Source organism: Pongo abelii, chromosome 6 (assembly GCF_028885655.2).
Source record: "Pongo abelii isolate AG06213 chromosome 6, NHGRI_mPonAbe1-v2.0_pri, whole genome shotgun sequence".
NCBI lineage: Eukaryota > Metazoa > Chordata > Mammalia > Primates > Hominidae > Pongo > Pongo abelii.
The window spans coordinates 80,017,423-80,032,202 of NC_071991.2; the positions used below are offsets into that span (position 1 = coordinate 80,017,423).

Genomic DNA, 14,780 nt, shown 5'->3' on the forward strand with positions numbered 1-14,780 from the left:
TTTCCCTTAAATTTGGAATCAGAGTAAAATGATATCAAATTTCAACAAAATTCTTTATCCTGTTAGCAAATAATATTTCATAGTAATCTGTAAAGAACCCCTTTCTTCTTAGTGAATTACTCTGTATGTTTGAAAACCAGTTACTTGATTGGTTTTATATCAATTCTTGATATAAAATTTTTGTTTTAATGTTGGAATCTATTCTTACAAGTGCAAATTCAGAAGAAGAATGATAAAGAAAATCAGGCAGTTATAACAATAGTAGCTGTAAATATTTGCATGCTATTAATATATGAGAAAAAAAATGTAACAGTGAAAGTAAGCCTTCTGGAAACAATCTAAAGTTTGATGACTCTTCTAAACCCCAAGAATGAACTAAGTCTAATAATTCCAGGTTTCTAAAGCCCAAGAATGAACTAAGTCTAATAATTCTAAGCTTATGTGATGCAAAGTATGCATGCTGGACAGCTGTTCTGAATTGACTTTAAAAGGGTGGCTACATTTCTGTGGCTTCCTTTTTCCAGCTCATAGAACTTCCTGGGTATTGGTTTTGCCACCAGGTATAATTCATTGAAATACACCTTTAGAAAACTGGTACATCTCATTGTAACTTTGCATTGTCTTCAATTAAGTTGTGTAAGTGTTCTTCATTCATAGCAAATGACACTTAAACAAGAAGATAGGAATGGGAGGTAGCAGTATAAATGGAAATTCCAAACAGCCACACAGCATTTGACTGGTGAATAATAGATGGAATTACTGTAGAGATGAGGCCCAGGAGGCTGGTAGTAATTTTTCTGAATCCATCCCCTGTTGAACCATACTTATCTATCCTTAAATAGAATGTACCAGGACCTGAGCCAAATTTTAGTGGGCCTCAGAGAAATCTTCTGGTGATCATTAACCATTTGCTGTACCTGGAACTCTGGGTTGGGGGTAGGGTAGCTGAGACAATGATCAGTTAGGATGGCCACAATGTTTATTTAGTGGTTTGGTGAGTGTGTTTCAAGACCCATGAGTTTCTTTCTCTTCTCTTTTGCTAACTTATCCCTTCTAAATTATGAGCCAGTTTACCCATCATTTAGATTTCTTAAGGAGTAAACATGGTAGAACATAAACATCTTTGGATAAATAATACAAATAGTAATAGATACCATTTATTGAGCACTTTAATTGTGTGGCCCTTTTGGTGCTAAGCACTTTGTGTAATTATCTCATATTACTTTTCTAGCTGTCTAGGACTCCCCGTTTTATAAATGAGGAAAGTGAGGCTGAGAGGTCACGGCCTCGAAGTCACATGGCCAGTGAGTTTATGAGGTTGGTCGTGCTCCCTTTTTGAGGAGGATCTGACACTAAGGCCATGTTCTTTTTTTTTAATGAAGGTGGGGTGTCACTATGTTGCCCAGGCTGGTCTCAAACTCCTGGGCTCAAGTGATCCTCCCACCTTGGCCTCCCAAAGTGCTGGGATTATAGGTATGAGCCACCATTCCTGTAAGATCATGTCCTTAATCACAGCATTGGACAGACACTACACACTGTTAGGAGAAATTGGGAGAGTTTTGATTTTTAGGCTTGTACTATATTGCAGTCATGTACCACATAAGGATGTTTTCATCAGTGAAGGACTGCATATATGATGGTGGCTCCATAAATTATAGTGGAGCTGCCCTGTATAGGTGTTCCACTTTTTATCTTTTAAAACCATATTTTTACCACACCTTTTCTATGTTTAGATACTTGTTTTACATTTGCCTACAGTACTCAGTATAGTAATATGCTGTATAGATTTGTAGCCTAGGAGCAATAGGCTATCTCATTTGCCTAGGTATGTAGTAGGCTACACCATCTAGGTTTGTATAAGTACACTATATGATGTTCACACAATGATGAAATCACTTAACAATGCATTTTTCAGAATGTTATCCTGTTGTTAAGTGATGCATGACTGTATTATATTGCCAGCTAATGCAAGTTATCAACACTTTGAAGCTGCCTGTAATGTGGGTCTGTAGGAAGGCCACTACGGTAAGAGATGGAATATTTGGGATCTGATCTCAGCTCAGAAAACATTTAGAAATGTCAGCACAGATTGGCACTTAATCTGACTTTTTGGGGGAAATAATTGATGCTTTCTGAGCTTTGGTTTCCTCTTCTGTAAAATTAGGGCAGTAATATCCATCCTGTCTGACTCTGATTTGCAGTGAGAATCCAATGAGATAATAGTCTTGCTTAGAAAACTGTAAATGTTAGGCAACATGCCTTGTAAGTGTTGGGTCATTCTCTGTCTTTGTTTTGATTTGTGTTCTCTGCCCTAGACCCTGAGAGGGTTACAAAGTGAACACTTTTTTTCCCCCTTTAAGGTGTAGTTCTGATGGGGAGCACTGAATATACATTTCAGGATCCTTAAGCAGAAATGTGCTGTGAGAATTTAGGGCAGGGGAAGTTCACTCTGAAATAGCATTGCCCAGGGAAGACCTTACAAAGTTCATGGCATAAAGAATTAATACTATTTTAAATGATGTGGTATTCGGATACAGCAAGAATACTTCATTTTGTGGAAAATTTATTTTGCTTTTAAGAGGAAAACAGTTAAGAACTTAGGGTACCATATGCTTTTGAAAAAAGTGTTATGCACTTCCATGAGATGTGGGACTCTTACCATCAAGGAGGAGATTTTTCTGCTCTTAAAGTGGAGGATGGGGGCATTTTTATGCTGTCCCATCTTCTCTTGTGTTCGTCCTACCCTACCTTTCTCAGAATAGAGACCTGAGAGGAGGGAGTCCTCTCTGAAGCTTTTAGGGCAGCAGAGTCGTTCATCTTAGGTTAACTAGCAGTACATTTTCTTCTCCTCTATTGAACAGCAGAGAACACTTACTAATTCAGGATTTTTAAAAAGATTAAAAATTCATGGCTGGGCGCAGTGGCTCATGCCTGTAATCCCAGCGTTTTGGGAATCTGAGGCGGGCAGATCACCTGAGGTCACGAGTTGGAGACCAGCCTGGCCAACATGGTAAAACCCCATCTGTACTAAAAATAAAAAATTAGCCGGGCATGGTGGTGCATGCCTATAATCCCAACTACTTGGGAGGCTGAGGCAGGAGAATCGTTTGAACCTGGGAGGCTGAGGTTGCAGTGAGCTGAGACTGCATCATTGCACTCCAGCCTGGGCAACAAGAGTGAAACTCCATCTCAAAAAAAAAAAAAAAAAGTATTACAAATTCTTATGAATAGAAATAGTCTTGGTGGTTACAAGCACTCAGCTGAAATGAAGAGTTATCAGTCTTGCTTTGGGAAACAAGGTGACCAACCATCTGGTTTCAGAAAGACTACTGCCATTCTAGTGATTAGTTAACAAAATTATTCCTGACAGTGGAGAGCCTAGGAGCTCAGGCGGTTCCATATTTAGAGACAGAGAACTTATTGTCCAAAGATCTCAGAACAGCTTTCGCTAGCTCACAGAAGGGATTTAGGACAATTTGCATAAGTCTCCCTGTGGATAGCAACATGGGTCCAGTGTTGGGTGGTTCCAGGAACCTCTCCTTGGCTTCATCATGGGGTGACTCTGTGCTTGGTGAGAACTCAGTCTCATGACGTTTTTTGCTAGGAGGACTGGGTGTTGAGACATTGAATAAACCCACTGTTTGGTTCCACATAAGGGCTCTTTTGTGTTGGCCTGGGGAAGCCATGTTCAAGTTTGTCTTGCTTTTCCCCAGCGATGTTTTTGGACTTTGTGGCTGGAGAATTAAGCACAACACCCATTCTGAGCTAATCTGTCAATTTTTGCTCTTCAAAGATAACCACAGCCACTTGTATTTCTAAAATATGTAGAATAATATCATACCTTTGGAGACTTATGATTTATTAATTAAAAACTGAGGAGAGGAGGAGAGGTTCTTTGGCATGCCCAGGTAGTGAGGTATACATGCCTGTTCATGGTGAAACTGTGAGAAGTAATTCCCTTGAGTTAATATGATTTCCCTAGTTCACTGACTTCTTTAAGAAGTGTTCTCTTGGCTGGGCACGATGGCTCATGCCTGTAATCTTAGCACTTTGGGAGGCCGAGGCGGGCAGATCACTTGAGGTCAGGAGTTTGAGACCAGCCTGGCCAACATGGTGAAACCCTATCTCTACTAAAAATACATAAATTAGCTGGGAGTGGTAGTACGCGCCTGCAATCCCAGCTACTCAGGAGGCTGAGGCAGGAGAATCGCTTGAACCTGGGAGGCGGAGGTTGCAGTGAGCCGAGATTGCACCACTGCACTCCAGCGTGGGCAACAGAGAGAGACTCTGTCTCAAAAAAAAAAAAAAAGAAATATGTTCTCTTGCATAGTTGACAAACATTTGTATACTTAAATTCTCCTGTGAAAGGGCATCGTTTACACTGGATTATAAGTAAAAAATGCCAGGTGTTTGCAATGTTTCACCTTTTCTTTTTAAGAAATGATATACATTCAACATTAGATATTAAGAGCTTTTGCTACTGGTTCCTTGCATAAAATTTTATCATTTTAGAAGCTACATAAGGAGTCTAATTTAAAATGGGAAGGGGGCATAGTTTATGCACTGGGGCAACATGGTATTTAATTACAAAAATGAAATGCACTAATTTTTAATCTGAGATTTATTTTCCTTTAGTTGGCTAGCTTGATTTCTCAGCTTTGTTGTAATAACATAAACATTTTTATGTTTATTTATAGGTGGCTTTAACCAAGAGAGCAGATCCAGCTGAGCTTAGAACAATATTTTTGAAGGTCAGTATAAAGGAATCTATTTTGTTTCTTGTTTGATTTGTGTTCTATAACTTTTAAATATTATTTTCAAACAGCCCTTTATTTCATTGTTATATTTGGAAAAAATCCCAAAGTGTCAGCCCGGCACGGTGGCTCACGCCTGTAATCCCAGCACTTTGGGAGGCTGAGGCGGGCAGATCCCCTGAGGTCAGGAGTTTGAGACCAGCCTGGCCAACATGGTGAAACCCCATCTTTACTAAAAGTACAAAAACTAGCCAGGTGTGGTGGCACGTGCCTATAATCCCGGCTACTCAGGAGGCTGAGGCGGGAGAATCGCTTGAACCTGGGAGGCGGAGGTTGCAGTGAGCTGAGATCGTGCCACTGCACTCCAGCCTGGGCGACAGAGCAAGACTGTCTCAAGAAAAAAAAAAAAGAAAATCCCAACATGTCTTAAGAGGGGAGAGCCTTACAAATACATCTGCTTTTTAAAATGTAGCTGACTGTGATGACAACATGGTTTATATTTTAATTTCTTTTATCTCATGTGGTGTAAGGTATGTGAATAAAAGCGGTTGCTGGAGTATTCAGTTTTGCAACCCATTTACCTTTCCAGGATTGACCCATATAGCGTTTTCTCCTAGGAAGTTTAAAGCTCATTGTAAACATCTCAGTAATCCTTCACTCATCCATGGGACTATCCTGTCTCTCCCTGGTAGAAGCCTATTGTTGTTGTCATCATCATTTTCATCACTTTATGATGACTGCGGTATCCTGAGAGGAGGCTCCAGTATGGATAATAGTAGATACTAGAGCACAACAGACACCATGGAAGTTTGTGTCTTATACTGGCATCTTATATTTCCACCTGTTTTGTGATAGTGGGCAGTGAATGATTAATAGAATAAAAGTCTGTCTCAGGTTCCAGACACTGAAACACCTTTATGTTATTCAGCTGAAATTAAAGTACTCGGAAAAGAAAAGGCCACTTTTGTAAGATAATATACACACATATAATATATATATAGATACACACACACACATATATGATGTATTATTAATAACATATATTAATACACACATATAATATATATATGTGTCTTTCTAAACATTATGAAAAGGCAGCTGAGTTGTATGGAAAGAGGACCAGGGTGTCAAATGAGAAATGTGATGTGTATTGAATATGGTGTAGAAAGGTATTAAATCTATGAGCCTCTCTTTCCTCATCACAGTGTGTTACTATTAAAACTAATTGAAACATCAAGGACTTTGAACATGGACAGGATATTTGATATTAAGGAGTTGGTATTAATTGATGTTTAGGCTGATAATATTCTCATTATGGGAAATATAGAGTCTATGTTTTAGAGATATACACTGAAACATTTACAGATGAGACTACTGTTTCTGAGATTTGCTTTTAAATAATCCAGTTTTGTTGGGTTGAGGAAAATGAGTAGGCGGTATGATGATAACTTTTGAAATTGGGAAATGGAATATTGGGTTTATTACACTGTTCTCTCTACTTTGTATATGTTTGAAAAATTTTCTTTTCTTTTCTTGTTTTTTTTTTTTTTGAGACAGAGTTTCACTCTTGTTGCCCAGGCTGGAGTGCAGTGGCGCTTTCTCAACTCACTGCAACCTCCACCTCCCGGGTTCAAGTGATTTTCAGGCTCCTGAGTAGCTGGGATTACAGGCATGCGCCACCACACCCGGCTAATTTTGTGTTTTTAGTAGAGACGGGGTTTCACCATGTTGATCAGGCTGGTTTTGAACTCCTGACCTCAGGTGATCTGCACGCCTTGGCCTCCCAAAGTGCTGGGATTACAGGTGTGAGCCACCACACCTGGCCTGAACATTTTCATAATAAAACATTTTTAAAAATTGTAACGATTCAGTGAGGTAACTTATATGAAAGGTGTCCTGCATCTGATATGTGTTATATATTGATTCGGTACATGCTTGAAATTAAGTAATGATTTAAGTAAAGGAGAAATAAAGACTCCAAAAGAAAATGAATTAAAAGCAAGGGATAGTTTTGTGGGGAGGAAAAAAACGGACACATTTGTAAAGAGATTTGGATTATACATAAAAAATCAGGATTCTGGACACCTGTAATCCCAGTGAGAGGCTGAGGCAGGAGGATGGCTTGAGCTTAGGAATTTGAGGCTTCAGTGAGCTATGAATGTGCCACCACACTCCAGCCTGGATGACAGAGTGAGACCCTGTCTCTTAAAAACAAAGCAAGATTCTTTATAAATTTGTTTTTAGCCCAGAAATACAGTGTAGAGTTTCTTTTTTTTTTTTTTTTTTTTTGAGACAGAGTCTCACTGTGTCTCCCAGGCTGGAGTGCAGGTTGCGCATGTCAGCTCACTGCAACCTCTGTCTCCCGGGTTCAAGTGATTCTCATGCCTCAGCCTCCCGAGTAGCTGGGATTATAGGCATGTACCACGCCTGGTTAATTTTTGTATTTTTATTTTTACTTTTATTATACTTTCAGTTCTAGGGTACATGTGCACAACGTGCAGGTTTGTTACATATGTGTACGTGAGCCATGTTGGTGAGCTGCACCCATTAACTCATCATTTACATTAGGTATATCTCCTAATGCTTTCCCTCCCCCCTCCTCTCACCCCACAACAGGCCCCGGTGTGTGATGTTCCCCCTCCTGTGTCCTAGTGTTCTCATTGTTCAATTCCCACCTGTGAGTGAGAACATGTGGTGTTTGTTTTTTTGTTCTTGCGATAGTTTGCTGAGAATGATGGTTTTCAACTTCATCCATGTCTCTACAAAGGACATTAACTCATCATTTTTTATGGCTGCATAGTATTCCATGGTGTATATGTGCCACATTTTCTTAATCTAGTCTATCATCGATGGACAATTGGGTTGGTTCCAAGTCTTTGCTATTGTGAATAGTGCTGCAGTAAACATACGTGTGCATGTGCCTTTATAGCAGCGTGATTTATAATCCTTTGGATATATACCCAGTAATGGGATGGCTGGGTCAAATGGTATTTCTAGTTCTAGATCCTTGAGGAATCGCCACACTGTCTTCCACAATGGTTGAACTAGTTTACAGTCCCACCAACAATGTAAAAGTGTTCCTATTTCTCCACATCCTCTCCAGCTCCTGTTGTTTCCTGACTTTTTAATGATCATCATTCTAACTGGTGTGAGATGGTATCTCATTGTGGTTTTGATTTGCATTTCTCTGATGGCCGGTGATGATGAGCATTTTCTCGTGTGTCTTTTGGCTGCATAAATGTCTTCTTTTGAGAAGTGTCTGTTCGTATCCTTTGCCCACTTTTTGATGGGGTTGTTTGTTTTTTTCTTGTGAGTTTGGCTGAGTTCTTTGTAGATGCTGGATATTAGCCCTTTGTCAGATGAGTAGATTGCAAAAATTTTCTTCCATTCTGTAGGTTGCCTGTTCACTCTGATGGTAGTTTCTTTTGCTGTGCAGAGGCTCTTTCGTTTGATTAGATCCCATTTGTCAATTTTGGCTTTTGTTGCCATTGCTTTTGGTGTTTTAGACATGAAGTCCTTGCCCATGCCTGTGTCCTGAATGGTATTGCCTAGGTTTTCTTCTAGGGTTTTCATGGTTTTAGGTCTAAATGTAAGTCTTTAATCCATCTTGAATTAATTTTTGTATAAGGTGTAAGGAAGGGATCCAGTTTCAACTTTCTACATATGGCTAGCCAGTTTTCCCAGTACCATTTGGTAAATAGGGAATCCTTCCCCATTTCTTGTTTTTGTCAGGTTTGTCAAAGATCAGATGGTTGTAGATGTGTGGTATTATTTCTGAGGCCTCTGTTCTGTTCCATTGGTCTATATCTCTGTTTTGGTATCAGTACTATGCTGTTTTGGTTACTGTAGCTTTGTAGTATAGTTTGAAGTCAGGTAGCGTGATGCCTCCGGCTTTGTTCTTTTGGCTTAGGATTGACTTGCCAATGTGGGCTCTTTTTTGGTTCCATATGAACTTTAAAGTAGTTTTTTCCAATTCTGTGAAGAAAGTCATTGGTAGCTTGATGGGGATGGCATTGAATCTATAAATTACCTTGGGCAGTATGGCCATTTTCATGATATTGATTCTTCCTATCCATGAGCATGGAATGTTCTTCCATTTGTTTGTATCCTCTTTTATTTCCTTGAGCAGTGGTTTGTAGTTCTCCTTGAAGAGGTCCTTCACATCCCTTGTAAGTTAGATTCCTAGGTATTTTATTCTCTTTGAAGCAATTGTGAATGGGAGTTCACTCATGATTTGGCTCTCTGTTTGTCTGTTATTGATGTATAAGAATGCTTGTGATTTTTGCACATTGATTTTGTATGCTGAGACTTTGCTGAAGTTGCTTATCAGCTTAAGGAGATTTTGGGCTGAGACGATGGGGTTTGCTAAATATACAGTCATGTCATCGGCAAACAGGACAATTTGACTTCCTCTTTTCCTAATTGAATACCGTTTATTTCTTTCTCCTGCCTGATTGCCCTGGCCAGGACTTCCAACACTATGTTGAATAGGAGTGGTGAGAGAGGGCATCCCTGTCTCATGCCAGTTTTCAAAGGGAATGCTTCCAGTTTTTGCCCATTTAGTATGATATTGGCTGTGGGTTTGTCATAGATAGCTCTTATTATTTTGAGATACGTCCCATCAATTCCTAATTTATTGAGAGTTTTTAGCATGAAGGGCTGTTGAATTTTATCAAAGGCCTTTTCTGCATCTATTGAGATAATCATGTGGTTTTTGTCTTTGGTTCTGTTTATATGCTGGATTACTTTTATTGATTTTCATATGTTAAACCAGTCTTGCACCCCAGGGATGAAGCCCACTTGATCACGGTGGATAAGCTTTTTGATGTGCTGCTGGATTCGGTTTGCCAGTATTTTATTGAGGATTTTTGCATCGATGTTCATCAGGGATATTGGTCTAAAATTCTCTTTTTTTGTTGTTTCTCTGCCAGGCTTTGGTATCAGGATGATGCTGGTCTCATAAAATGAGTTAGGGAGGATTCCCTCTTTTTCTATTGATTGGAATAGTTTCAGAAGGAATGGTAGCAGCTCCTGCTTGTACCTCTGGTGGAATTTGGCTGTGAATCCATCTGGTCCTGGACTTTTTTTGGTTGGTAGGCTATTAATTATTGCCTCAGTTTCAGAGCCTGTTATTGGTCTATTCAGGGAATCAACTTCTTCCTGGTTTAGTCTTGGGAGGGTGTATGTGTTGAGGAATTTATCCATTTCTTCTAGATTTTCTAGTTTATTTGTGTAGAGGTGTTTGTAGTATTCTCTGATGGTAGTTTTTATTTCTGTGGGATCAGTGGAGATATCCCCTTTCTCATTTTTTATTGCATCTATTTGATTCTTCTCTCTTTTCTTCTTTATTAGTCTTGCTAGCGGTCTATCAATTTTGTTGATCTTTTCAAAAAACCAGCTCCTGGATTCATTGATTTTTTGAAGGGTTTTTTTTGTCTCTATCTCCTTCAGTTCTGCTCTGATCTTAGTTATTTCTTGTCTTCTGCTAGCTTTTGAATGTGTTTGCTCTTGCTTCTCTAGTTCTTTTAATTGTGATGTTAGGGTGTCAATTTTAGATGTTTCCTGCTTCTCTTGTGGGCATTTAATGCTATAGATTTCTCTCTACACACGGCTTTAAATGTGTCCCAGAGATTCTGGTATGTTATGTCTTTGTTCTCGTTGGTTTCAAAGAACATCTTTATTTCTGCCTTCATTTCATTATGTACCCAGTAGTCATTCAGGAGCAGGTTTTTCAATTTCCATGTAGTTGACTAGTTTTGCGTGAGTTTCTTAATCCTGAGTTCTAGTTTGATTGCACTGTGGTCTGAGAGACAGTTTGTTATAATTTCTGATCTTTTACATTTGCTGAGGAGGGCTTTACTTCCAACTATGTGGTCAATTTTGGACTAAGTGCCATGTGGTGCTGAAAAGAATGTATATTCTGTTGATTTGGGGTGGAGAGTTCTGTAGATGTCTATTAAGTCCACTTGGTGCAGAGCTGAGTTCAATTCCTGGATATACTTGTTAACTTTCTGTCCCGTTGATCTGTCTAATGTTGACAGTGGGGTGTTAAAGTCTCCCATTATTATTGTTTGGGAGTCTAAGTCTCTTTGTAGGTCTCTAAGGACTTGCTTTATGAATCTGGGTGCTCCTGTATTGGGTGCATATATATTTAAGATAGTTAGCTCTTCTTGTTGAATTGATCTCTTTACCATTATGTAATGGCCTTCTTTGTCTCTTTTGATCTGTGTTGGTTTAAAGTCTGTTTTATCAGAGACTAGGATTGCAACCTCTGCCTTTTTTTTTTTTTTTTCCATTTGCTTGGTAGATCGTCCTCCATCCCTTTATTTTGAGCCTATGTGTGTCTCTGCATGTGAGATGGGTTTGCTGAATACAGCACACTGATGAATCTTGACTCTTTATCCAATTTGCCAGTCTGTGTCTTTTAATTGGAGCATTTAGTCCATTTACATTTAAAGTTAATATTGTTCTTTGTGAATTTGATCCTGTTTTTATGATGTTAGCTGGTTATTTTGCTCGTTACTTGATGCAGTTTCTTCCTACCATCGATGGTCTTTACAATTTGTCATGTTTTTGCAGTGGCTGGTACCAGTTGTTCCTTGCCATGTTTAGTGCTTCCTTCAGGAGCTCTTTTAGGGCAGGCCTGGTGGTGACAAAATCTCTCAGCATTTGCTTGTCTGTAAAGTGTTTTATTTCTCCTTCACTTATGAAGCTTAGTTTGGCTGGATATGAAATTCTGGGTTGAAAATTCTTGTCTTTAAGAATGTTGTATATTCGCCCCCACTCTCTTCTGGCCAGAGATCTGTCGGCAGATCAGTTTCTGCCGAGAGATCTCCCGTTAGTCTGATGGCTTTCCCTTTGTGGGTAACCCGAACTTTCTCTCTGGCTGCCCTTAACATTTTTTTCCTTCATTTCAACTTTGGTGAATCTGACAATTATGTGTCTTGGAGTTGCTCTTCTCGAGGAGTATCTTTGTGGCATTCTCTGTATTTTGCTGAATTTGAATGTAGGCCTGCCTTGCTAGGTTGGGGAAGTTCTCCTGGATAATATCCTGCAGAGTGTTTTCCAACTTGGTTTCATGCTCCCCATCACTTTCAGGTACACCAATCAGACGTAGATTTGGTCTTTTCACATAGTCCCATATTTCTTGGAGGCTTTGTTCGTTTCTTTTTACTCTTTTTTCTCTAAACTTCCCTTCTCGCTTCATTTCATTCATTTGATCTTCCATCATTGATACCCTTTCTTCCAGTTGATCGAATCGGCTACTAAAGCTTGTGCATTCGTCACGTAGTTCTCGTGCCATGGTTTTCAGCTCCATCAGGTCATTTAAGGACTTATCTACACTGGTTATTCTAGTTAGCCTTTTGTCCAATCTTTTTTTCAAGGTTTTTAGCTTCTTTGCGTTGGGTTCGAACTTCCTCCTTTAGCTCGGAGAAGTTTGATCGTCTGAAGCCTTCTTCTCTCAACTCATCAAAGTCATTCTCCGTCCAGCTTTGTTCCGTTGCTGGCGAGGAGCTGCGTTCCTTTGGAACGGGAGAGGTGCTCTGATTTTTAGAATTTTCAGCTTTTCTGCTCTGTTTTTCCCCCCATCTTTGTGGTTTTATCTACCTTTGGTCTTTGATGATGGTGACGTACAGATGGGGTTTTGGTGTGGATTTCCTTTCTGTTTGTTAGTTTTCCTTCTAACAGTCAGGACCCTCAGCTGCAGGTCTGTTGGAGTTTGCTGGAGGTCCACACCAGACCCTGTTTGCCCTGGGTATCAGCGTGGAGGCTGCAGAACAGCGAATATTGCTGAACAGCAAATGTTGCTGCCTGATCATTCCTCTGGAAGCTTCGTTTCAGAGGTGTACCCGGCCGTGTGAGGTGTCAATCTGCCCCTACTGAGAGGTGCCTCCCAATTAGGCTACTCGGGGGTCAGGGTCCCACTTGAGGCAGTCTGTCTGTTCTCAGATCTCAAACTCCGTGCTGGGAGAACCACTACTCTCTTCAAAGCTGTCAGACAGGGACATTTAAGTCTGCAGAGGTTTCTGCTGCCTTTTGTTCGGCTATGCTCTGCCCCCAGAGGTGGAGTCTACAGAGGACTCCTGGAGCTGTGGTGGGCTCCACCCAGTTCGAGCTTCCAGGCCGCTTTGTTTACTACTCAAGCCTCAGCAATGGTGGGCCCCCCTCCCCCAGCCTCACTGCCGCCTTGCAGTTGGATCTCAGACTGCTGTGCTAGCAATGAGCGAGGTTCCGTGGGTGTGGGACCCTCTGAGCCAGGCGCGGGATATATTCTCCTGGTGTGCCGTTTGCTAAGACCATTGGAAAAGCGCAGTATTAGGGTGGGAGTGACCCGATTTTCCAGGTGCCGTCTGTCACCCCTTCCCTTGGCTAGGAAAGGGAATTCCCTGACCCCTTGCACTTCCCCGGTGAGGCGATGCCTCGCCCTGCTTCGGCTCACACTTGGTGGGCTGCACCCACTGTCCTGCCCACACTGTCCAATGAGCCCCAGTGAGATGACCCCGACACCTCAGTTGGAAATGCAGAAAGCACCTGTCTTCTGCGTCGCTCACGCTGGGAGCTGTAGACTGGAGCTGTTCCTATTCAGCCATCTTGGAACCACCCACCGATTTTTGTATTTTTAGTAGAGACGGGTTTCCCCATGCCGGCCAGACTGGTCTTGAACTCCTGACCTCAAGTGATCTGCCTGCCTTGGCCTCCTAAAGTGCTGGGGTTACAGGCATGAGCCACCGTGTCTGGCCACAATACAGTATACAGTTTCTAAGTTGGAAAAGGATTCTGGAGGATGAAAGTCCAGAAACAGAAAAGCATTTGTTCCTTACCTAAGCTGATCTCTATGGTTGTGCATGTTGGGACCACCATGGTTGGAATGAGGTGTGTATGAGAGAACCAGAGAAGGTCTTCGTATGTGTGTTTAAGGTCTGTTGATATTGTAAAACTCCAGTGACAGAAATCTGAAAGATAACTTCAGAAAAGTAACTAAGTGGGCTGCCAAAGATCCTATCAAAATGGAAAGTAGCTCATTAGCTGAAGCTGGTAAAGTAGTCATCATTCTTTGAACTGAGGACCTATCTGTTACTTCTGTTTTCTAAACAAGCAAGAGTGGTGGGCATCCTTCTGACAGGAAGTGGGAACACCGTAGAGAGTGTCTCAATAGATGGTGCATCTTAGAATCTCACTGGTTGGTGTGATCCATTGATAAGACTCCACTTAAAGGCTGTGTCCACCTTTCGAGGAGGCCATATGGTCCCTGGAGAAGCTAGGCTGAGACCTTAGTTTGGAACAATGTATCTTTGTCAGCTGCTACATCCACTTTCAGCAGCCAGCAGGACTATACTGGAGGAGAGTCTAATTGATCAGGTAGGCCTAGAGAGGGTGAGAATTTATGCAGAATTCTGGAGAGACACCTGTAGTGTTTCTGTTTAAGTGCACTTGAAGGCTGAGGGTGGAATCTTTGGTATAGGTGGGGAAGTACTCTCTTCCCTTGGGGTGGCTGGGACTATGTGCCTTTTGAGTAACAGTTTGTTTGACTTGGAATCCTAAGAGATGACGTCGGGGGGACCATACCTGAAGAAAACAGCAGTCAGCAGTTTGTGGAAAGGATTGTGGATCTGGCAAAAGTTCTGGTGATCTCACCAGGCCTGGATAGTGTGGTACCAACCCAAATCTGCCTTGGCTTAGCATGCTAAGGATGTCAGGTTTACCATTTATCACAGATGGTATTGTGGTGAGGGGAAGAACGGGAAACACAGCAATGCGGGGACCGTGCCAGGCCGAGCTTCTTAGTTAATTATGGATCAGCAGTAAGCATTCTGTAAACCTGTCTGCTTTGCTGATTTTCTGTGACTTTTTCCTGATTTGACTTTCTTCCTAGTAAAAATTCCGTGTGAAATATCCCAACCTTCTCTCTGCTAACCTATGTAAAGAGAGGATTCTTCTGTAGCTTGGGAGGTGAAAGGGAGCTTCATTGCAGCCTTCACACCAGGTGTGATGGTAGCAGGAAAGTTGGCAGCTCTGTAGATCAGC

The 14,780-nt window shown here is 41.1% G+C and overlaps 1 protein-coding gene across 2 annotated transcripts in view; it reads left to right on the forward strand.

Moving 5' to 3' along the window:
- The window catches only part of SLC25A13 (solute carrier family 25 member 13), a 206,446-nt gene that overhangs the window by 20,546 nt on the left and 171,120 nt on the right, over positions 1-14,780 (forward strand). For both annotated transcript variants that reach the window (XM_024249984.3, XM_024249983.3), the window contains exon 2: positions 4,698-4,751. In XM_024249984.3, the coding sequence (XP_024105752.1) occupies positions 4,698-4,751 (54 nt within the window). The remainder of the gene's footprint in view (positions 1-4,697; positions 4,752-14,780) is intronic.